At 40.4% G+C, this 24,631-nt stretch overlaps 1 protein-coding gene across 1 annotated transcript; it reads right to left on the bottom strand.

Annotated features, from left to right (window-relative positions):
- Positions 1 to 158: 158 nt before the first annotated feature.
- RCBTB1 (RCC1 and BTB domain containing protein 1) lies at positions 159 to 24,631 on the bottom strand. The gene is made up of 12 exons (XM_030234081.2): positions 24,491 to 24,631; positions 18,155 to 18,325; positions 17,170 to 17,320; positions 16,549 to 16,715; positions 13,765 to 13,923; positions 12,569 to 12,676; positions 11,524 to 11,666; positions 8,555 to 8,745; positions 5,439 to 5,565; positions 4,833 to 4,984; positions 4,072 to 4,202; positions 159 to 1,110 (listed from the first exon to the last, which is right to left on the bottom strand). Exons 2-12 carry the CDS (start codon positions 18,296 to 18,298, stop codon positions 970 to 972), a joined length of 1,614 nt encoding a protein of 537 aa, XP_030089941.1. The 5' UTR covers positions 18,299 to 18,325; positions 24,491 to 24,631; the 3' UTR covers positions 159 to 969.

Genomic DNA, 24,631 nt, shown 5'->3' with positions numbered 1-24,631 from the left:
ATTCATTGTATAGGGTAAGTTGGGTTTTGGCTTTATTTGTTATTTATTTGGATTTTCCTTTGTAGTTCTGATGAAGTTTTTTAAATGAAGCAACTTAGATTCTGTATGTAACACAAAAAGCTTGCAGTGTTCTTCAAAATGCAAAGTTTGCTACTGAAGAGGTACAAAAAAGTAATTTTATTACATGTAGTTTAAATTTAGACAATAATTAAAAGCAAAATCGCACCCATCTTTCCCTTCCCCCTCTGAGGGAACCAACGTAATCTGAAGTCACTGAAGAGTGGAATTATTTCCATTAAGCATTATAAATATTGCTTGAACAGATTCCACAAAGTACACGGTACAACTTATATTAAAATATACCCAAATATAGAGATTTACTTCAAATTAGTTTTCCTAGTAACTCCTTTCTTCAAAGTCACTTGCGCAGGCTTTGAAGATGCTTTATTTTTGCACACTTGAAGCACTGGATACACTTGGTTAATTACACACAGCAAATGGCCAATTCATTCACAATCATGCAAATGCAGCAAGAGATAACGATGCCATTTGCTTCTCTATAGTCCCAGGGAGTTAATGATTTAAGTGACATCATTCAGTGGCTCAGGTCAGACTATTTTCCAACCCCAAACAGTAAATTGGATACAAGCAGGCGGTGCTAGAACGGAGATTTCCTAGGCTGGAAAGGCAAGTCCGGAACATCAGCCGGAATCCTTTGCACATTGCAGCATTTCCTCTCTGCCTGAAATCTTGAGCTGGATCCACTATCCAGGTTTGTTAAATGCAAGTGAGTATTTTGCTTGACATTTTTACAACGGTTCACTCTTGAGCACTGAAAACGTTTGTTTTCACTGTGGCCTTTCAGGTTCTGTAGTGGAAGAGACCACAAGACACTTGCCTGGACCCACACAGTTACCTTGTAGCTGGAAAAAGAACCCCACAGACACCTTGACTTACAGCCTCATTCTTTCAGTTCTTAAAGGCTCCACATTTACTGGCTTTAGCAATAAATTCCTTTAGCAGGGGACCATCCATTTGCCAAAATGCTGTAGTTTGTGTCACTTCTGTCAAATGATTGACACAAAACTTAAAGCAGAATTCCTCTAAGTCCTAAAGAGGTGGGAAAAAACAAAAAGAAAAAATGTTATCTTTGCTTTAAATCACAAAAAATATCATTGAGGCACAAATGCCTGTTATGTTTTATTTTTTCAGCAAATGGACAAACACACCCAGTGGCTCTCAGTGTTTCCCCCCAACAGACACTACGTAAATGCAACAGAGTAATGATTCTACCCACATATGTCACTATGGAAATGCAGCTACAAGAGGAAGTAACCAAAATTTGTTTCTCACTATATAGCAGCAGTCACAAAAAACAGCTGTTCTGAGCAATATATATTTTAAGTTCTCACACTTTTTGTTTCATCTGCATTCTCTGACAACTTTGAAACTCCAGTGTAAATAGGAGATCTTGGGTAATGATGTATAACCAAGACTGGATAAAGATAATTCAGCTCTTTCCTTTAACAATATGAACAAATCTATTTGTAAAGTTGCTTGACTTCCTTCCTGCTTCTTGAAGGGCTTAGCTAGAGCCTTCAAGTTCCACATCCTCAGGCTCAGCATATCCTGACTGGATAGTTTGTACAGCAAAGATTAGGCAGAAGGTCTTTGTGCATTAGAAACAGGCTCTGCTACAAAGTACTTCACAGGGCTCCTGAATGTGATTCAAATGCAGTACTGGAGCACAGTGCAGCACAGCAATCCTTGCAGAAAGTGGGCTCTGGATATTTGAGTTTACTTGGAAGTGCCTCCCATGTAATAATCAGAAAAGCCTCACAACCCTCATTGCACCCAGGCGATGTCAGACAGAGAATGCCTTAAAGAGCACAAAAAAAAAAGGCAGAGTCCTTGTCAGTGTAAGGTTCCCCACAGAACACTTCCCACTCAGATTATTTCCAACTCCTCCTTTGAGGGGGAAATCTACTCTGTGGCGCAGATCTAAGATGTTTTAAGGAGGATGCCGCAGCCCTGACAAAAGGACAACTGCCCACACTGGTCTAGATTCTTTATTGGATGTTTGTAGGACTCCCTGCATGTGAGAACACACCCTTCCTTGGCTGCTCAGCAGACTGGGCACTGCAGGAAAGCATAACAAACTTGCAGAATCTATAAGCCCCATGAGGGAGGATTGAATAATATTCAAGTTTTCTCTTAAGGTCAATACTGAAACTAGAGCAACTGTGCCAGTGCCAGTTCTTGACACAACAGTAATATAAAAATATATCCTGGCCTAAAACCAGGCATTCTGAAGCTGCAGATCTTGACTTGTGTGGCATCTGTGCAACAAAAAAAGACAAGCTTATTAGAACTGAACACTGACAGTTGTGGTATTTTTTAGTAACAGAATTAACTAGAATTTAAAGAAAATTACATCATACACGTTACAATATTTTGCACTGCTTTATTAAAAACTTCATATTCCAAGTCAATGCAACAGAAGCATACAATAAACAGAATTATTGTAGTATTAGTAACTCTGGAAAATCTAAAGTTCTGTATAAAAAGAAAGGCTGAGTTTCATTTGCAGATGGATGAGCTCCCAGCAAACCGTACTTAATATAGACTTAGGTGAATAAAGGCACAAGGTACAGCTAAGGGTTATTTTAAAAGCTACAATGAGAAGCTAGCCCTGACCTAATTTTAGCCGCTTCAGTCAGTCACCAAAAGAAACTGCAGGATTTTCATGTCATGGAGGTATTTTAAATTAGTGAAGCAGCTTCTTCTAAGTGTTGTCTTCCAGGCACACACCCCCCCAAAAGAACTACATCAGCCAAGCAATTCCAAGCCCCCTGCCAGCATTGCAGCATGTAAACCAAATTTTTGGTAAAGCCCAACCCCTCACCATCACCCATTCTCTCCTGGAAGCAGCATTGAAGCCTATGGTTCTAACTTTACTTAGCTAAGGAGCTACAGGTGTGGCTGACTAACTGGATTTCTTACAGCCCTTACAAGCAGAATCAATCACACACCAAAGACCCATCCTGCAAGCCATCCCTGGAGGCTAAAATATAGGATTCTTCCTATTTTTTATGAACTTCTATCAAAGACATCACTATTCACAGTAGATCAAAAGCCACGACTGACACTAACACAGCCTTTGGGTGAGGGCTATCAAACAAGCCTCACACCTCAAGGCTCTGAAATAAGTCAGGGCAACCTGCATACCAGCTGCTGGAAATTAAGTACAAGAAAGAATAATAAGTTGATTTACTGAGTACCAGAAAACTGCTTTGTAAGCATAAGCATCAAGTTCAAAACCAACCAATTGTAAAGCTGCCAACACAATGCACAGATACCACTGAACACAAGCAGCCAAAGCAAGCCCAGGAATACTTCCTGATTAGTTCCTAAAGCAGCATGTTAGGGATCTAGTAGTGAAGTCAGACATGCCACAGTGAGGAGGTTTCACTCCCCTCTTCACACACTGTTGCTCTGTATTCAACGTTTATAAGGCCCCTGAAGCAGTTCCTATCCTGACACTTCATTAGCAATTCCCATTTCATCCCATTACAGAGAGACAGCACTCTGAAAACTGGAAGAGTATTTGTACCTAACAAAACAAAAAAGCCAAAAATACCCTACCCCACCACCAACTCCAAAAAAAAAAAAAATCCCAAATGCACTCAATCCCCAACCTACCACCATGTCATCACACACAACACACAGCCTTACAAATAAAATAACTTAAGGCTTAAAGGCCTGCTTTGCATTACTTCATTTTGTTTAAACCCTCCCCTTGTTTCAGAGTTAGTGTTTCCATCCTCAGAAATACCTGCATACTAGTTCACCTTCCCAGTACTGGTTTATAGGGGAAAATGAAATAAAAAACGAGATAGAAAAACTGTATTTGCCATGAGATGTAAGTCCAACATTCTCAAATTCTGAAAATGGCAAATAGAATTAAATGAAAGTAAGAGAGCTTATATGAAAACGTAACCAGCTGCTTTTCTCCGTAGTTTAAGTCAGAAAGCAGCCACCCACTTAAGAGATTGAACTTTAGAAGTTTACCTCTGCATCATATCTGACAGCAGCAGAGAGCAATGAAAATGCATTTTCCACAGTAATTCCTCTCTTGATAATGTGCTGACACAGTTTTTTCAGTCTGTTTTCACAGTATGAAGTAGCCAAATCCAAGAGCCCTGCAATTAAAACATCGTATCAGTCAGTTGTAAAATTATCTCTGCTCTTTCAACATCTGTTTCTGCTCCTGCAAAGCTCTGTATCTCCATAATGTGCTTTTTCCAAGAAGATTACTTTTCAGAAAATGCAGATTAAAGGCAAAGAAGGGCTATTTATTACCTCATTCTGCACTCCTGTTAATCTCTGTAAATATGAAGGCTGTCCTACTAACTTGCATACCTAGTGGCAGGCACCACAACATGAGCAAAAAACTACTATTATCAATAAATGGGCTTGAATTACAGCTTGCTGTAATTGCTCTGCTGTCCAAGTTTTCTCCCCATTAGATCTACTGAGATTCTTTGACAGTATGCCAAACAGTAACTGACTCAAATTAGTAAAACATGCAAGTATTTTCACCCAGAGAAATAGTTTCTCTCACAACCTTGAGCAAACTGCTTATAGTTTATTTCTAAATACACACCACTTTTGCTGTAGTTAAGTTTGCTACAACAGCATTTTAAAGACAGCTTAATTAAATCACCAGAAAAACCCATTCTAGGCTAGACTAGAAGCCTGTATTTAGTCCCTTACACTGCAAGCCCTGCCCCAGTTTTTCTGGATGTGGCTTTCTGACCCATCAGCAGTACCTATTGCATCTTCAGGCGGGAGGTCGACGCTGTCCGTGTACAAGTACTCGAGGAAGGCACGATACACAGGGTAGGAAAACTGGTCTATTTCTATCACCTCCTTCATATCCTCGTTCCAGTACGACTGGAACATGGTTCTGAAGTGTTCACACCTAGGAGACAGAGACATCATCTGGAACACTATTATACACACACACACGTTACATTACAGTCCCCCTTGAAACTCATATTTGGGGCACTCTGCAATACTCACAAATATTATAGCATGCCCCATCAGAGCCAGCAGTCCACATTTTGGTTGCTAACACTGTAGACTTCATTATGCATTTAAATAAAACTTATTTTGCCCATGCTACAGAAACATCTGTGTATACACTGCAATCAGACCAATTTAACAGAATTTATCATCCCAGGAAAAGCAGGCTCAGTGAAAAATAATGTGGACCCCCCTTTTACAATTACTTCATTTAAAACTATTATGGATACATGGATACTATCTACTACAGGTTTTGGGGTCCCTCCTTCCCTCTTACTTTTTTTTTTACCCCTTTGATGATATCTTAAGTTTGTTCTGTACAAATAAGAGCTGGGAAACAGAGCCACTACCTGATTTTCAGAACAGCTTTGTGGACATGGATGTACTTTCCATCCACACGGAACTTCAGGTCTGAGGTTTCTGGGCTGTCAAACTCTTTCTTCAGAGACTCTGCTACTGTTAAAAAGTCTTCATGTTCTACAAAAACAATTTCAAAACAAACAAACAAAATGAGATGTTAAGAGCATCCTAAATGGAACATACACATCACTAACTAAAGCTAGCAACTCAACTAAGAGTTATCAAAGAAAACAGATCTGTGTCAGGGATCCACTGGGTTAAGCAACAAAATGGGAAGGATTAATTAATCCAATAGCATTTCCTGTTGGGAAGGGCTGCTCCACAACAGCTACAGGCAAACAGTAGTCAGCAATTCCCATTTCATCCCATTACAGAGAGGCAGCACAGCACTAAGGGAAGTACCTGGAGAACTCTGTCTCCATGTGGGCACTACCCATGAGATTCTCAGCCTCCAGGCAGCTCAGTGCTGGTGCTGGCTCAGCTCTGCCCCCTGACCCACAGAGTGCTTCTAATGGGAGTCTGCAACACCCCTGAAATCCCTGGGGAAGGGGCCTGCAGCACTCCAGCCATAACTGACACGGTGTGGGCTGGGCCTAAAAAGAAAACAGGTCACCACACGGTCACCTTTCTGTGCTGGCAGATTGGATACAGCCTGCAGGATGATGAGGTCTTTGCCAGGGCTCATTAACATGAACTATCACTGACACCAATTACTCAGTTTATGAGTCAGTTATAGCAACACAAAATCCAGCAGCAGTGCTGCTGAAGGTACAACCAAGGGCACAGAACCTCAGCAGCTCTGGAAGTGGATTAAAGCAGAGATACCACAGTTTCCTCTACTGAGGCCTGTGGCACTGGTCCCACAGAGGTCCCACTCTGTGTGTCTCTAGAAATCATACAGGAGTTGCAGCACAAGTTGTCTGAGTATTTGGTAAAGCAAGCCCTCTCACCTAATTTCAGAAAACCTAATTTAACCCATTATTCTGATGCACCTTAGAAGTGTGTTTCAAAGCATGTGGATTCTAAGAAGTGAAGCATGGAAAAGAAAAACAAATGGATTTCTACTAAATGAAATGCAATCTGTCTCCTGTGTCCCACAGGACTGTATAGTGCTCATCCACATACAATCTGCACACCACTCTTCACCATTAGGGACACTAAATAATTATGCATTTAAGAAGAAATACTGCTGGAACAAACTACTCAGAACTGGCAAGCCATGCCTGTGCCACAGAAGCCCTTGCACTCCTCTGACTTACATGAACCACCCACAGAAACTGCATCTCCTCTGGCCTAACTAAACCACGCTCCAATCCCTCTCCATTTGCTCATGTGATCTTTTTTTGCTAGGTCATGAGCTTAGCTTAAGCTATGCAGATCAACTTTCACTCCAAATACTTTCAGTCCTGCAAATTTGTATTTCACCACAGCCAATCCTGAGCAGCTGATTCATTTTTTGGCAGGGACACTGTAACTGTAAGTAGAACAATAACCTTTACATATAGTTAGCTCTCCCTAAGAAAACAAAACACCAAAAACCCAAACAAACAAACAAACAAAAACATAAGAAAAAAGAAGGGTTTACTCCTATGTGATTAAAACATGTGGGAAAGAAAAACACATATGGAAAATGGAGATTTAAAAAAATGCTCACAGAACTAATTATTTTGATTTAAATATTCAGTAAGATTGCCAGAGTAAGTGGGGAAGAATCCCCAAAGGCTAAGAGGAATTAAAGTGCAGGTAATAGAGGTCAGACACCTGGCTATACTCAGTCTGGGAATACCTCATAAAAACAAGGGACTTGAAACCAGGGAGAGATGTCATTTAAACAGTTCTTGCTATTAGCAAAAGGCAACAAACTGGAAAACCATGAGACCTCCACGAGTGTGGAGGCAAGAGAGAGCAAGACCAGCACATATTGCAGAGGATTAGAGAATGGAGAAAGTGACAAATGGGATAAAAGCAGACTTAGATTTACTCAGGAGCAGACTGCTCAAAGTTAATCTTCTCTCTCTTTAGTAACTCTACTCAGTTCTCCCCTACAGGTTACTACTCTTACCTGGACCTCTACAAATGTGGAAACGTGCTAAATGAGAAGTTACCACAGAGAAGCTGGGTTAGGACAAGCCAAATGCAACAGTAAAGTCTGAGAGACTTAACTGGAGAGAGGTTACTTGGGATGTGATCCATGGCTTCCCAAAAACAATTCCATGCAGGGACTAACAAAATTAGGGTTGTCAGTATGAAAATAGATTAGATGTCCTAAGAGATCTTGAGAACTGAGGCAGCAGATGTAACAGGAAACATCCTTATTTTTTTGAACATGAAATACCTTCATGTTTGCCAGGAAGTGCAAGCTAAGCCCTTTATATCCTAATTGGGGTCAAATAAGAATTAGCAGCATGTGGATCAAAGAAAATAAAAAAAAGGTTCGTTGGACACAGAGACAGCAGCCCACAGAGTAATCCAAGGCAGTATAAGAAGAGAGTTCCAACAGAAAAAGCAATTATATAAGAGTCATGTTTCACAGGGACTATTATTTACAAGTCTGCCCATCTTTAAGGGCAGTCAAACTAAATATACTTGAGACAAACCATCGCATCTCATGAAAACTTGGAATTCTGTTACTTTCAAAACAAGAAAACACAGGGGAGAGATTTGCTTCTAGAAGGGGAAATACTAATGAGGGGAAAGCTACAGATGACACTTAAAATCCAAAGTTGTTAGATACCAAAAAAACAAGCCTCAGGAGTAGTCTTCCAAGCAGGAATAGTTTTAAGAGGAAAAAATCCCCAGAGTTTTGTTGAATGACTCAGGATTGCTTCCTGGACCTGAACTGGCGTTCAAACAACACAAACGTAAGAAATACACAATATTCATTGTGCAACGGTAAAACAGGCTTGGCTATAGATGTACACTGGGAAACAATCTTGTTACCCTTACCCTGGATCCCCAGCTGCTGAAATGGCAGAAGGAAGCAGAAGGAAGAAACAACTAGCCACAGAGTTGCCAAGCTTCCCTCCTTGAAACAGGAGCCTGCCAAGGAAGCAGTAGGCTGTACTAGTCAGGAAGGGACACAGGGACTGCGGGAGCTGGAGCTCACCTACGGAGAGCAGGCGCCACATGACGGCAGGGGTGGCGAAGCAGGCGAACACATCGTCGGTGCAGGCGAAGTGGGTGAGGTGGGGGAAGGTGACGGACTGGCCCCGGCACTGCCCCCACATGTACACCTGGCCGCTCTGCGTCTTGGCCGCCGACGTGTGCGCCGAGTGGCAGGCGGCGATCTCCACCACCCTGCGGGCACAAGGAACACCGTGAGGCACCCGCAGGACTTCCCAAAGGCCTCACCAAAATAACAGCCAGTCAAACTAGGCAGCAACATTCCTGTAACTTGGGTTTTTGTCCCGCAGAAATGTGATATTGCTTGAACGGGTATTAAAAAAATCCTACAATTACATTTTCAGATTGCTTGGAGATTTTATTGTAATCAGATACTGCTTTAACTATGTCATTCCTACCAACTGACTTTCCTCCCATTTTTTCATAACCATGGAAAAGGGGGTGAAGAAAAAACAAATTTTGTTTTTCCCCCTTAAAACCAACACACATCAGAAATTTATTCTCAAGAAGAAATTTCTTCTACCTCCTTTTAATTTGATTTTTGTGGGTTGACAGAGATCTGACCCACTGCCTGTACTTCAGACTTCTTATTTTGCTGTCAAGCTTACTTTCCTCAACACTGAATTCAACATGAAACACAGTGCTTCATTTGAGGGGAATGAATTCTTTAAGAGCTATGGTTGTTTTTAAACAAAGTCTGCATAGTCTTTTCACCCACCTCACACAGTTTTTTAAAATACTAAAGCTGCTGATGCTCACTTATCTATCCTGTTCTCCCATTGCTCAGGCAATCCCTAGATTCTTATCTGAAACATTGCAAGAACTGAGAAGGAACACAATTCCAATTAAAACACCACAAAGACATTGCCAGAGTTTCTGTGCATGCGAGAAGTAAAACAGGGAGGGTTCCCAAGTTCAAAAAAAAAAAAAAAAAAGCTATGCTTTCCTGTTTTTTCTCTGTGGTAAAAAACACATTAGAGGATTTCGTACTTTTGTGCCAGAAACACATCAGTCAGGACAAACAAATATCTTTCCAAGCAATCTAAGAATATACACACAAAAACGTGTGTTCCTTTACATAATAATGCCCATGAAGAGTTAGATTTCTAGGCAAAAAAAAAAAAAAATTAGCACAACATTCATATTTTAAGTGCAAAAATTATTTCAAGATGAAACACAAAGAATCTACATCACTTTCAGTATATGTATCAATTTCTGGCAGAAAGAAAACTGATTGGTTGTTTTACACTACTGTCACCTTATGAACCTCTATGCAACATCTCTGCAAGACACATCACAGAGTATTTATTTTAGGGACAACTTACTTTTTATCACATATATCAAACTAAACTACTTCCCCCTCCAAACCTTCTTTTCTTAGCAGAACAGATTATTCTTTTTAGAGACCATATTACACTACAGCAGTACAGCAGAACATGTACTATAGCATACCTATGGTACACATACTTACAGTACATGTGCAGGGTAACATGTTAAACATGCATTTAACACCAAAATTCAGGAAGATGACCTTCACAGCTGTTCCTCTGAGCTAACACAAACTGAAATCTAAATATTCCTTACAAACTGTATGTGCAATATTTTTCAAGACAGTGCCAAATGAAACCTCCTAAGTAACTGCTGCCAGCATTAAATATAAATGACAAAAGAATTACATAAACTAAAAGATCAGGAGCAGCAGTAATGTGCTTCATGGGAAATGACAGCTCACCCACTTTCAGCACTGTTTCCAAGGGAGCCAAGTCAAGCAAGATGAGTAAGTTCAAGTGACTTTTCTCTCCCTCAGATCCTAAGCAGAAGTTCTATGGTATTTTCCCCCTCCTTCATCCATGGAATGAATGCCAGCTTTATTACATCCCCATGCTTGAGTTCACATACAGTTCTAAAGGCAACAGGTCCCCTTAGTTTATTCATTAAATAAATCACTAACAAAACAAAGCTGATCTATCTGCAAATGTACACATTTCTCTTTCCCTGCTTTCTAAAGAATATTTCATTTCCCTTCACTAGTGTCAGTTCCTTCACAGACAAACCAGCCCCACTTAAGTGTTTTTTATTGTGATAGTTCCTTTCTTCTTTCTCTGATCCCCATTTTTTAAGCTCTTAAACATTCTCAATACTGTGAAGCTTTAAATTTAATGCTAAGTGAGAGAAAAAAAAAAAAAGAGTAACTTCACAAATGGAGGAGAAAAACAAAGCAGAAGTGCTTCCTAGGTAAGAGGAGACTGCAAATTAATAGATCTATAGACCAAGACAAGGTACATTAATGTGCCCAGAGAACCCAAAAGGGCCCAGAGAATGGGACTGAGGTCCACATTTGTAAGTGAGCTATCCCCAAATATGAGGATGATGAAAGGGTGATGAAAGAGGATGGACAAAGATTAATTCCATTCTTTTGAGTCCAGGAAACTAAAAAACTACAAACTACTAACTGGTTCAAGTAATAAAAATGGGTGCTAACTGTCCTTAGCTCAAGCAACCTTGCAAATTGAATTCTGTTTTCATGGTGGACCATTTTAAACCTTTCAAAAATAGTTTTTCTTCACACATCACTTCTAACAAAGGTGGTGTTTCCTTTCTCCCCACTTATTCTTTTTTTAATGTAGGCCTCAATTCATGGCTTGGCTTATTGATTTCATAGCCCCAGTTTTAAGCAAAGGATATACAGAATAGATATAGAATAGCATAACACTTATTCATTCATTATCTTTCAGTATCAGATAAATACAAAGTGTGTTCAATAACCATTACAGACAGCAAAAAGCACTCAGTGCTCATAGCAAACAATAAGTTACCATCCTTTCCCATATTTTTAACATCAGCAACAGAAAAACAATCCACCAAGCCCTACATATGCATGCTTCCATTGCTAGAGACTGCATAACACAAGCTCAGACTTTATCAATCCAGAAATGGCTTGAGCAAGATTACCTTTCTTTTTCCATCATGATCTGCACAGGGCTGAGCTGGTTACTTTTATTGCCAGTCCCCAGCTGCCCGTAAGTGTTAGCTCCCCAGGCATAGAGCAAGCCCTCATCTGTTAGTGCTAGAGTGTGCGCATAGCCACAGGCAATCTGTAAGTAAATGTATACAGCGTTACTCCCGAACCAAACACAGATGAGAAACAAAATATCGCACACGTTACCTTCGGCTAGGGCTTGCTAAGTATCTCAGGCACTCTGCACTCAGCACCACAATGTGATGCTTCTCAGTACTTGCAGGTTACTAACACAAGGTATGTTTGTTGTAGGTACTGCAAAAGTCCCAGCTTCATTCATTTCATTGGCTGCTCCCAAGTAACTTACTGCACACTATACAAGTCTCCCTAGACGCTACCTGCTTTCTTTTCATATGAGGAACACAGAACTTCTTCATCACATCTTAATACCATACAGTATGAGTACTCTGTAATGAGGAGAACTGCAGTTCAACAGCCAACAACCCTTTAACCCAACTTACCACATTCAACTCTACAGAACCTCCCAAAAAACTCAGGAAATCCCAAATTCTAGTTTGATTCTCTAGCTAGGAAAAAAAAAAACAACCCAAAACCAAACCAAACAATTCAAATGAAACCCAATCACCAAACAACCAAATCCACGCCCATGTCTTGTCTTTCCTCTCCCCTTGCTTCTAACGGGCTAATTAGAATACTTAGAACAAATTTGAACATCTGATTTGCCTTGTCTTTGACTAGCACCTTTCATTTAACTTTGTAACAAATATGCAATTTGTATCCACTGCATAATTTGAAAGAACTTACAGTAGCTAACTTTAAACCTTTCCAAGCATTTACCAAAGCAAGTATTTCACAGCTTACTTGCCTGTCATACAAGCAAAATATAATTCATTGTAGCTTAAAAAAAAATTTAGCATTGGAAGTAGCGAAATCTAGAAGCAGGTGTAATACTCCAAATAGAGGTTTCCAGCAGAAGCTAGCAGCAGGAATGCACTTTCACTTCCACACTGGGCATACCTGGAGCACACAGACGCTGTGCAGCGCTGCCACTCTGCACGGCGTCAGCTGGTTCCCGTTGTTCCCCAGGCCGAGCTGCCCATTGCCATTGTAACCCCAGCCATAAACCTGAGTGCACACGGAAAACAAAATTAAGCCACTCCTCACCAGGAGTACGGAGCACTTAAGACTTACTATCAAGCACAAGCCAAGAAAAGTACTCATTACTAAAAAATTGTGCACTATTTGAAGAGCAATACAGAGAAGGCTGAAAAAGATTAAGTAAACTGCAATGAACTTCCTGCACTCAACTTCCCTACACAGCATTCACCTTTTAAAGAAACTAAAAACATGCCCTTGAAGTACTAGGAATTTGGCAATAAACTTACACTACAACAAAATCTCTCCCATAGCATCAACACTTTGACTTTTATGCCATCCTTTCCCTTATTATTTTTCCTTTTTTTTTTTAGGACAACATTAAATTAGTTATTCTGATTAACTGATCAGCTTATATGGAAGCCCCCAGTTTCTCTCTAATTCTTCCTTTAGTTTTCTTACAGTGGACACACCATGACAAACATAAGGACAATGAAAACCCATCTCAGCCCCAGGGACTTTGCAGTCCTTCCATTCACAAGGAGATACTACCCTCTGTTTGGTGAAATGAAGTAAAGTAAGAGGTCACAGTTCATTCCTAAATGCAAGACAACACCATAAACTTATGTCAAATGGAGCAGCTGCACAATGGGAGGGCAATATTCAAAATAATGCTTTGGGTTTGGTGCCAGTAATTAAGTAATGTGTTTAAAAAACAGGATCAGCCAATGTATCCTTGCAGAAAAATTAACTGCTTAATTGTGCACACTTTAAAGAAATAACCTGAGACTAATTTAATGAATTAAAAGAATTTAACATAATTTCTGTTAAGTAATCTATTGAAACATGGACACAGACATGGTTAATACAACTTGCAGTTGCAGACTCGGTAAGAGTCTGTGTTCCAATACAGTCTTTGCCATAAGACGGAATATTGAAAGACTGCATCTCCAGTTACTTGCAGTGTTTTCCTGCAGCTGGCTCACAGAAGTTGTCAGGATAACTCTGTCAACAACAGCCCTAACCTGAGCACTCCCTGTCAGCATTTCTCCACATTCAGACCCCAGCTTGGTGGATTCAGGTGACAGAGGAGGAGGGAATGCAGCAGCAGCACTTACCTCACCATTGTTTACTACAGCCATGGAGGAGGTCTGGCCACAAGCGATGCCAACTACAATTTTACCCTGCAAGCAGTTGGAAACTCGGCGAGGAGTTGGCTGGTTGGCTGTAGATCCAGATCCAACTTGACCACAGTTATTGTAGCCCCAAGCGTACAGCTGTCCATAAAAACAAACAAAGCCACACAGTTGAAAGCTTAATAATAGTAATGATAGCAATAGATAATCTTCTCACAGGCAGCACCAGACTGGGTAAACTATCCTGCTTAACAAGCTAAAATGTTTAAAGCTCATTTTCATGAATGAAAATTATAAACGGCATTAGCACTCATTTAGTAAATAGGAATATAGCACTTTTTCCAGCTTATTGCAAAAGAATTATAGCATCTGACTAAAACAGAAAACAAAAGGAACGTCTTTCCGTATTAAATACAAGTCAGACTGTAAGCCAAAGAGTATAGTGATTGTCTTTATAATTTTATTATGTTGAAAAAGGAATGCAAGCCAGAACATAATTCGTTTCCCAGACACACTTTAACTCCCCAGTTTAGAGCTATGTATTTTTCTTCAAAGAACTCTAAACCAGGTTTATTGCTCAACACTAATCATACCTCTTCTGCATCTTTCAAGAGCTGTGAAAGAGCAGGGTTTTGTCAGTTCGTGTTTCACAGTAGCATTAACAAAAACAATCCACAATTTCTGTCAGTGTAAAGTTTCTTGTGGCAAACTATTACTAATACAAGCAAAAATATGAGTTCTTTTTATCTGAAAGTCAGGAAGACAGGGAAGTAGTTTGGTATAAAAAAAATTACAACTCTGTGGGGTTCTGGTGCCTCCAATTTTTATCACATGTATACATGCCCACAGCATGGAGTAAAACTGTTTCTGAGGGTTCATTCTCTGGTGCCTCAACCAGTTCCAAAGTTTGGCCTCTTGGAAACACCTTCCACAGACATGTTTGGCAATACAAGCACACTGACAGGTATCCTCGTGAGAAGCCTACACATCCTTTGGTGCCAGAAGCTGTCTGTTTACTGCCAAGAGTCATTAAAAGTCACTAGAAACTAATACCTCCCTCACCACCAAAAAAACCAAAACCCAACCCACCAAAGACAAGAACAAAAGGCCCCCCACCAAACACAACTAATTTACAATGAATAACATGAACAAAAGAAAGAATCAGCCCTTTGCTTTTTGTTACTTCTTTTTTGTTACTTCTAAACGCTGGATCTTTGATTCCTACTGAAATTTTGAAGATGCCTTATAAAATACTTTAATTTCAATAACAGCAAATATTTAGGTAGAGAATCTCAGAAGCTAGATCAAAATGCCAGAGGACATACCAGAGAAGCATGAATGTCTGCATTCCTTTAATTCTATCATTAAAACACTTTTTTAAATTTGCACTGCATTAAAACTGCACTGAACCATACCAACCAATTATGTCAGGTATTTCCACAAATACTTCCAACTTCAACATCTCCCTGAGGCTTCAGGTTTATTAGGACACAAGGGGGCTGGAAGCCAAATCTTTCTATAAAGCTGGTTAACACATTTTGCTGCTTTCAGTGCACTGAGTTCTGGTAAAAGCTCAGAGCACAAACCAAGTTACTGCAAGGTACACCAGGGATGGATTTAAAGTACATTAATGAGCCACACTGGCAAGCCAGCTGCAAGCACCAGCTCCATGGTCAACACAAAGAAATTTCCCTGCTTACACTGAGATTTCTAGCATGTCACATTTATGACAAGAAACAGCATGGCCTGCACAGGCACCTACCACACAGCAGCTGGCACCTCTAGTGTAAGTAATGCATGAATGGCCTCTCCTTCCTGCATGCTCACCAAGTTTTACAGCTTAACCAAGTCAAATATGACAGCACTTTCCTTTTTTTTTTTTTTTCCAGAAATCTTTCTTAAGTGTAGGCTCTTCTTTCAGCTAAAACACAGACCACTTAACCCAATCTCTCTTTCCTACCCTTAAAATACTTGGTATTACTGTTGCACTATTAGTCCATACTGGGCCACAAAACAGACATGCTCAGATTACCAGGATGAGAAGAGCTGTAGTTTCCCTTTTCACTGTCAAAAGGTTTTAAAATGAGAGCTTTTGTTTTGTTAGTGCACAGCTGAAACAGATTTTCCACTGTGCATACACTGGTCAAATCTGCATAACTGGAAACTAATTGGATGTGTTTCCCACAACACATAGCCTGAAGCCTGAAACAAACAGCATGAAGCAGACTTGGATATAAACCAAGTGCTCTTTCATTAGCTACACACCAAGGTATTCAGAGGTGTGCAGAGCAACATTCTTCCGCAGTACCAGTGTGGAAATGCAAGTCATTTCTACAAGAAAAAAAACTAAATTCTAACCCAGTAAATACAAATTCAACACACCCCCTAACTAAGAGAACTGCAAGCAAATAAATTACATTTTGCACCTCACAAACCATTGTTTCACCTCTAAGGGGCACATCTTTCTAGTCTCACCTCTGTGAGAGAGACAAAAGTTTACTAAGTTGTATTTCCCTTGTTCTGGGAACAAGGCTCTGGGGTTGCCTTTTCATTTTTTTGGCAGGGGGAGTTAGTAATTCGGTTTTGGGTGGGGTTTTTTTGTTGTTTTCAAGTTTGCTCTGAAGAAGAGGACTCCCTATTTTGAGATAGCAAGAGAAAAGGTTATATTTGTAATTATACTGTAGAAACAGAACTTCAAACTGCAAGATCACCTCCACTATTCACTTCACCAAGGAGATTAAGAGATTTGAACAGGTTTCAACTTACATCCCCATCCAATGAGAGCGCCATGGAATGATGAGAGCCACAAGCTACTTCCACCACTTTCTTTATTAAGAGATTTGTGCAAACTTGAACAGGAGTAATGCCCTGATTGGTTGTGCCATTTCCAAGTTGGCTGTAACCATTATGTCCCCAAGCATACACTTCGCCATCTGTAAAAATACTTGTGATGTGAAACATTAAAAATTCCAGGGAGATTAAGACAGAATTTTAAGAAATTAGCAAATACCAACAGGAAATTGAAAGGATATTAACAAGAAGTGAAACTATTACAAGAATCATCTGTAGGCTAGAAAATTATATACTTTGTTTTATATTTATCTGTCACAGCATATCCTCTAGATTGTGGAAATACATGGAAGTGCACAGGTAAGACAAAGTACATCATAAGTGACAGTGTAAAGTGCTAAAACCTCAACAGAGTGGAAATGGAAACTTTAGCAATTACAAAATCCATTTACTTCCACTTAAGACCAACAAGAACCTCTTAGTGTATGTTAGCCAGTTAACAAGTCAATACAATTACACTATAATCCATTCCTGTTAAATGCAAGTTTAACTTAAAATCTCTAACTTATGTTTCTATACCAAATGATAATTTTCTACCTTCAGTACAAAGAACAACATGGGGTCCACTTCCATAACTGAGACTGGAGATCTTCTTTCCGCATAAGGCTTCCAACTTCTTTGGTACTATTGTGCTCTGATTATCTCCAGTTCCCAAACAATTACTGCAATTCAGTCCAAAAACAAATACCTGAAAAACAAAAGAATATTCACTTCAAATGCTTTATACTCAGGTATGCACAGATGTGCAATGCTCAGGTCTTCATAAACTGGGGACAGTATTTCAGCTTGGACCTCCACGGGCCAGAGACATCCCACATGGGAATTAACAACCTCAAGAGGCTGCACAAGGGCACTTTGGATGTTAACTGAATTATTCAGATTCATACAGTCCTGGAATTTAGGCTTTTTATTTTCAGGAACTGCATCACAAGAAGTCTGAAATTGTGAAAAGTGGAAGACACCACCTTCTTTTAAAAGCAGTTTGTAAACAGTAAATAAAGCATAAGCATGTAAAGAGCTATACTGTGGGAGGTTCATCCTACAGGCACTATTGATAGGACTTTGGGGAAAAAAATCCTTCTCTACCCAGTCTTAAAGGAAACCTTCCCATTAATACATCCCAGAACACCTGTCTCATTTTCTTTCAGCAGCACTATGCTAACTCATAATGAGTTTCTGAATCATTAAAATCTACAGATAATCTTTCACAGTATTTTTCACTTAGCAAGCCATAACCTCATTCTCTATCTTCATACCTGTTTGCACTTAACTTCAAACTACCACACCTTCTTTTAAACTCTGCCTGTCTTCCAAAGTGCACACAATCCATCCTGGCCTTTGCCATGCGAAAGTTTTCTAAACAGTCCATTTATATTGTCCCCATACAAAACTTTAAAAAAAAATCAAATGTTATATCCACCACATTTTAGATTTCACATACTGCTGTTGAGCAGCTATTAATCTACAACAATTCTGAAACCAGCTAATTGTGGGGCAGCAGCCCAGCTCGATGGCAGCTCACCTCATCGTTGTGCGTGATGTAAATGGCTTCATTGGCCGACGTCCCGAACACACACGCCTTCCGAATGGAAGCGATTTCTTGGGGGGAAAGTAAGGTGAATATTGGCCACTTGCCTACGTCCACCATGATGCTGCTGTGTGTCATGACGCCTCTACAGGCAAGAGGACATTGCTGCAAAAAAAAAAAAAAAAAAAAAAAACCACCCAAAACAAAAAGCTTATTAAAAAGAGTATTTTGCACTTTCATTAACAGACAATAAGGTAAATTCCTTTACGTGGAGAAAAGACACATAGCTCTGAAAGTAAATATTCTATTCTGTACAAAATATGTAATTGTATTTCTGTGTATTTAGGTGAACAAAGAGCGAGTCACTGGAAAAACAAATTGTTTCCTTAACAGGGTATTTAAGTAAACTATATTCAATGCAGCTAAACATCTGCACTTTAACAAGCAAACTTGTTAAAAATTTCTGATCTAGCAAATATCCATGGCAGAGTGCAATTCTGAGAGAATTTTCAAAGGGGATTTCAGCTACAATTCCAATTTATAAAATTTTCACTTGTGAATTTTTTTGGTAATCTTACAACTTACAAATGCCATGTAAGCAAGCAGTTGATATATATGTGAAACATGAAAATAAAAAAATAAGGCTGGAGCTGTTGTGAACATGACCCAAATCTGCCATCTCTTGTGTATCAAAAGCTGTTATGGCCAAAAAATATTTGTGAGAGCAGGAAAGCATAAGCTTGTGCAATTAGGCAGTGAAACACATCAGAGAACAGCAATTAAGTAAAATTGCCATAATCTGTTACCTAGAAACCAGGTGGATCACATTAACAGCTGGAAACATGACAGGGTATAGAGATGTTTGCCAATGAACACAAATGTACAGAACCCATTTTTCTCCAGTGCTCCCTCTTCCCAGTTTGCTCAGGATGACTGCAGCAGCTCAGGAGCAAAGCTGACAGCACAAACATCCAGAGCTTACTGAGGCATTCAACCCTGCATACAACATTGCTCACACCCTGAAGGGACTCTGCTGCTTACAATCTATGATCCATGCTCAGGGCTATCAGCGAGTTTTGTGAAATGTGGAGAGCATTAGGTGAAGAACTCCACAGAATGTCAGTGACAAGACAAATCACCATAAAACAGTAAAAACCAAAAAGGCAGGGAATCATTCTATGGGTAAGAATTGCAGTCTCTACCCAGATGCCATCCTCACATCAACGCTTAGTTCTTTCCTTTTCATTTGTTTGCTTCAGTGCAACCCAATCCCCCTATTCTTTGCTGTGCTGCTTTCAAGTCAGGCTACCTCTTGATGGTGCCTGGGTACCAGATATGGATAACAGTGAGAACGTAAGACAGCCTCACTGCTCTTCTTCTGAAGCTTGGTTCTCAAAACTGTGCTGACAGCCAAGTCTGGACTTCAGAAAGCCATTTAACAACAGCAGTCAACTGTTATTCAGGCAGATGTTTCTTGGAAAAAGGGAGTTTAAAAAAAGTAGCAATAATAACAATAAAAAATGAAGTTTGAGAAATACATAGGCCACTTATGACCATTAAAAAAAAAAACCCTAACGCAAAACCCAGGCAGTGTTGCTTCCTTATCAGATTCCTAACTTTGATCCAATAAACCCCACTCTGCTCTACAGGCACCTCTCTTATGAAGAGCCTGACTTAACTCTCCATTTCACATTTGAAGCAGGTCTTGAAAACACCTGAAATCTCCAGAGAGCAAATGTATAATAGATTTATTTGTAGAATAGCTTTTTTTTTTTTTTTGAAGTCTACCTGATAACAAGGCATAGCACATTCTACACAGCTAAACAGGTTTGGATGCATTTAAGCCTCCTTAATTTCTAGTCCAGTTACAAGCACAGGCTAGTTAGCTGCTAAGACTTGTCACCTCACCTTAGCAAGTCTTTGAACATATGACACTAGCAATCAATTAAAACAAGGCAGCAATTACTTGTTCTTTTGAGCAGACCAAGTGTCCCTTCTGACTTCACCTATTTAACTTGCCTCATGTAATATACAACTGCCAAAGCACAAACGTGCCAACCTGGATTTTAAGAAAACTATTTTCTCCACTGAAGTAATTTTCAACATAACCTGTGAAGACAGAAAGACAACATGTTATTTTGCCAGAGAATATCCTAGCCAATTGACAAGCTTTACAGCACCCAAAGAACCTATTCTGCACTAAAAGTAGTAAGGGTAATATGTGCTGCCTTTTCTCTCCCTTCCATATCTGTGCACAAGGTCTCTAATCCATTTGACTTCTTTCTCTTCGGCTCTGTATGACTCAGTTAATCACTGCTCTTTGACAAAACCTTTCCAAGCACTTCCAAAACTTATACAAGTTATGCTGCACTTCCCACACCTCACAGCTCAACCTGACATCTTGTCAAATTAATACTGATAGATAAAATCTTTCAAGCACACAAGACTTCCCAAATTGGAGATACAAACAATTACCTCCATCCACAGGTGAAGATCCTTACAATTGTTAACAGGTGTTAACATTGCTTTTCCCAAAACCACGCTGTATATTTTCAGCCATTTCAACTGCTACTACAATTCTACAGTTATCTCGGATTTTCTTCAAAAGGTTCTTAAGGACAACTCATCTGCCACTGGCAAGTTTGTTTCTTTATTAAATCTCAATCCTAAACTCTATCCAGGATTTAGCAACAAATGAAGGTTCACAAAAATCCCTAAACCAAACAAACAACAGAAAACATTCTCTTGCTTTTTATGTAATATGCACTGTTTGCCCTCAAAGATGCATTTTCCCCCACTCTTCAAATATTAACTACTGTCCTTAGATTCTACTATTTGCTGGAGCACCTATCATCACTGGCTTTCAACATTTCTATGGCAACAACAGCAGCTGTTTTCCTTTATTCTTTTGTCTAAGAGAGAAATTGCAAACAAACCTGAAAGCTCAGGGCCTTATACACTGACTACTGTTTCTTAACTGTAATTGTGCATAGAAAGCTGATTTAACTATTTATTCTTCACTTTCCACAGAAAACAAATGCTCCACCTAGGTAGAAGCACCACCTTTTTCTCTCTAAAAACAGATTCCTTAACAATCCCAGCCAATTTTCTAGCTGTCCAATAAAAGTTCTGGCAGTCACAGAAAGGAAAAAAAAAATACTAGTGAGGAAAAAAAGTATTTGAGAAATCCATTTTTAAATGTAGGACTGTAAATGGAGGTATCAGTAAAGTCGCTCAGTGTTATCAAAACTGAAACCAAATTGATTCTAGGATCCTGTAAGGCATACTGCACACTTCCCAAAAGAGCAGATGCTCTCTGATACCGTGACTGACCCCTCACACTAACCACATTCACACTTCATCCCTACGCAACATTTGCCTGAATCTGGGGGGGAGACAAGCATGTTGGAAGTTTCTTCTGGGCAAATCCTTGCCAAGAAAGGCTGATGATCCAGGAGACTCCAGACATGGCACCGCAAGCAGGAGCACAAAGAAAACCAGCGTCCTTCCCTCACCCTTCCTGCAGTGTGTCAGTCCCACACACCTAAGGTTATTTACTTTTCGTGATAGGACTCTGCTACATCACACACTGGGCAAGGGCTGCACCTCAGCTGAGACGTTTGTAAGAGCAAATGCACCAGATGGAGCCCCAAGCAGTCGAGGTACTTTAATCTGCATGCTAATAGCTCTCTCAATATATTAGCTTCAGGCTATTGCTCAGATTCTGTGGGCAACACGGCAGCAGCAGCTCTGAGGAGTACCATCATACATCAACACCCAGATCTTAAGTTAATTGCAATTAAAAACCTTATGAGTACAAAACCTCTGAGCTTAAACTGGCTGCCCGAGTTGCTTTTAGAAACACTGCATGCCACCTCTCAACTGTTAATTTCTGCTGCATGATGCAGAGATAAACAATTATACAACACAAAGCTTTACTTCTACTGCAAAATGAACCAGCAGAGGGAGTTTACATCAACAGCACCTCTTCTCACGGCTCTGATATCTCCAAAATAATCCAATAACCTCAGTATCCAAACTGGAACAGGAACAGAGATCACTCCTTGAATTTCACTTCGGCTAAAAATAAGCAAGAAAAGGCAACTTGCAAAAGAATGGAAACTGAACTGGCCACATATTGTGATGAAAAAGAAATTGACCTCAGGGTAGGCACCAACGTTAGGGGAAAAACATCTACATCTGCTCACAATTTTAAAAAGCCACACACTTTTGGAGTCATAGGCACCTGAAAAATTCTGTTAATCTGCTGCCTACACATTCATCTCCTCAGTAATTTGCTTATTAAATAAAAAGCCTACAAGCCAATTCACAGTGGCACATGAAATACAAACATGAATCCTGCCTTAAAAAAAAAAAAGCAGCGTTTACAAAATGCTTTGTTAAAATTATTTTAGATACTGCTCTACAGAGTTTATAGTTCAGCTAAATAAATCCACGCTGAATAGAACAATAGCCTAACACAACATCCTACCGGGAAAACAGTACCAATTGTCCTCACAACAAAAAAACTACAGTTAACTCCTCAAAGATTATCCCCTTATTTGTAAAGGCTGTTGGAACACAATCGCACATTTGTTTGTTTCATTCCCTCCTTAGGCTTCAATGTTGCAGCTTATTCCAGCTAGGCAGACCTACTCCTGCACAGAAAAACTGCAGGCTCAGGCCTTCATTTCTCCTAATTGTCTTTGGGAATTATGAACAGCAGCAAGAACACAAAAGCTGGGATATCTGGCTTTAGAACAACACAGAGTGACTGGCACACTTAATCCCTTTTTAATTTGAAGTACACCTTAACCAAGGAAGAATCAAATCCTTCACATCACGTCAATCCTCCCCCAGTCTACATTTCCTTTCTTTGATTTCATATCTTGGCACTGAGAAGGAACAGAAAAACCATATACTATCATTATATTAACAATACTATTGATGTTAAGTAGATGCATGAACCAAGAGATGTTACTGAGGCATTCGCCCTGCCAATGAAGAGACTTGCACTCCCTGAAAAGTGTGCCTTAACTTACTTTCCTTGAACCTTACAGGAAGCAAAATTTCTACGGCAAAACTCATGTGTGTTCCAAACCTCTACAAAATTTATTTTCAGATACTCTTAATGAGCCACACAGGGGAGGAACAAACTATTAATCCAAGGGCTGACAACCAGACCTCCTGTTTGCTTTGAGCAACCAGCTGAGAGAGATAAGCAAGCAAAAGGCACCATAATACACGTGAACGCTACAGAACATGACTGGTTTAGCCGCAAGAAACCACCTTTATGAGGCTGACTGTCATCCACTCACCATAACAAACCTCCAATTACAAAACCATAATTACAACCACACTTTGCCTTATTTTCTTTTTTTTCCCGTATGCTAAACAATTAGTGTAACTTATCAAATCCATTCACTGAGGACAAGACATTTTCTAAAGCAATGCCTATCTTCCAATCTGACGTGTAGAGAGATAAGCATTCAAGGGGAAACATTCATATTAAGGCACTAAAGAACGAATGCATCTTTCCAAACAGCTTCTAAAGTTTTTCCTAAAATACTCTGTGCTCCAAGCACATTTCCATTTATGATGCCTTGTACCCTTTTCTCTTAATCCCACCCCCGTCGGAACGATTTAAGCCCATTTTACCTTCCGTCAGTAGAGGACAGCACAAACGGGTCACTTGAACTTTCTAAATCAGAGCCCTGCAAGTTCCTTATAAAACAGGTACATATTCCTTTAGTGTCAATTTACAAGAGTTTTCTATATTGGAACTCTGCAAATTCCTTTAAAAACAAAACAAAACCAATACCCCTTCAGTTTAGAAGAAGCGCGTTAAAAACCCGAAAAAAACGCTGTAAATATCCATAGAAAGCCGGGCGAGGAAAAACAAAAAGCGTTGAGTTTTTCCTGCCTCTGTTTTTTTTTTTTGTTTTTTGTTTGTTTTGGTTAGTTTTTGTTTTCCGACCAGCCGGGTACCTCAATCAGGCTCCAGGAAGCCGGCGACAAAAGAGAAGGATAAACCGCAACACCACAAACCAGGAAAATAAAAGAGAAAAAAATCAGTGAGAAAACACAGTGTTAAGGACGTGCAGTAGGAGCCTTCCAGAGGCTCTGGGGGAAACCGGCTGGCGGCGAGACACAGCGCGGGTGAGGGTCCCCACCCCAGCCCCGCTGCGGCGACGAGGACCCTCTCTCTCCCTCCCTCCCTCTCCCGCTGCGCACGGGCACCGCCACCCTCGCAGCCCCGCACAGCCGCGGTGCCTGCCCGCTGCCCGCGGCGCGCTAACGGGACGGCGCTGGGCGGGCGCCGCTGCTCACCCGGTGCCCGCGGCGGCTCCCGGCGGGCTCCCGGCGGGCTCCCCGCGCCCGCTCCGACCGGGGCGGCCCCCGGTCCGCGGTGCCCCGCCCGCCGCCGCCGCTCGCACTGCCCCTCACGGCCGTCGGGGCCGCGCGCGCCGC

This window comes from Serinus canaria, chromosome 1, assembly GCF_022539315.1.
Source record: "Serinus canaria isolate serCan28SL12 chromosome 1, serCan2020, whole genome shotgun sequence".
In the NCBI taxonomy this organism is placed as follows: Eukaryota; Metazoa; Chordata; class Aves; order Passeriformes; family Fringillidae; genus Serinus; species Serinus canaria.
The sequence above is the reverse complement of the archived record's forward strand: the minus strand, read 5'-3'. Positions and strand labels throughout refer to the sequence as shown.

What these genes read in the sequence shown, in the direction of transcription:
- RCBTB1 (XM_030234081.2), bottom strand. Translation starts at nt 18,298, where the DNA reads ATGACACACAGCAGCATCATGGTGGACGTAGGCAAGTGGCCAATATTC. An exon ending in CCCGCCTGAAGATGCAATAG is followed by an intron (nt 4,203 to 4,832) that starts GTACTGCTGATG and finishes TTTTAATTGCAG; the next exon opens with GGCTCTTGGATTTGGCTACT. An exon ending in CTGTCAGATATGATGCAGAG is followed by an intron (nt 1,111 to 4,071) that starts GTAAACTTCTAA and finishes CCACCTCTTTAG; the next exon opens with GACTTAGAGGAATTCTGCTT.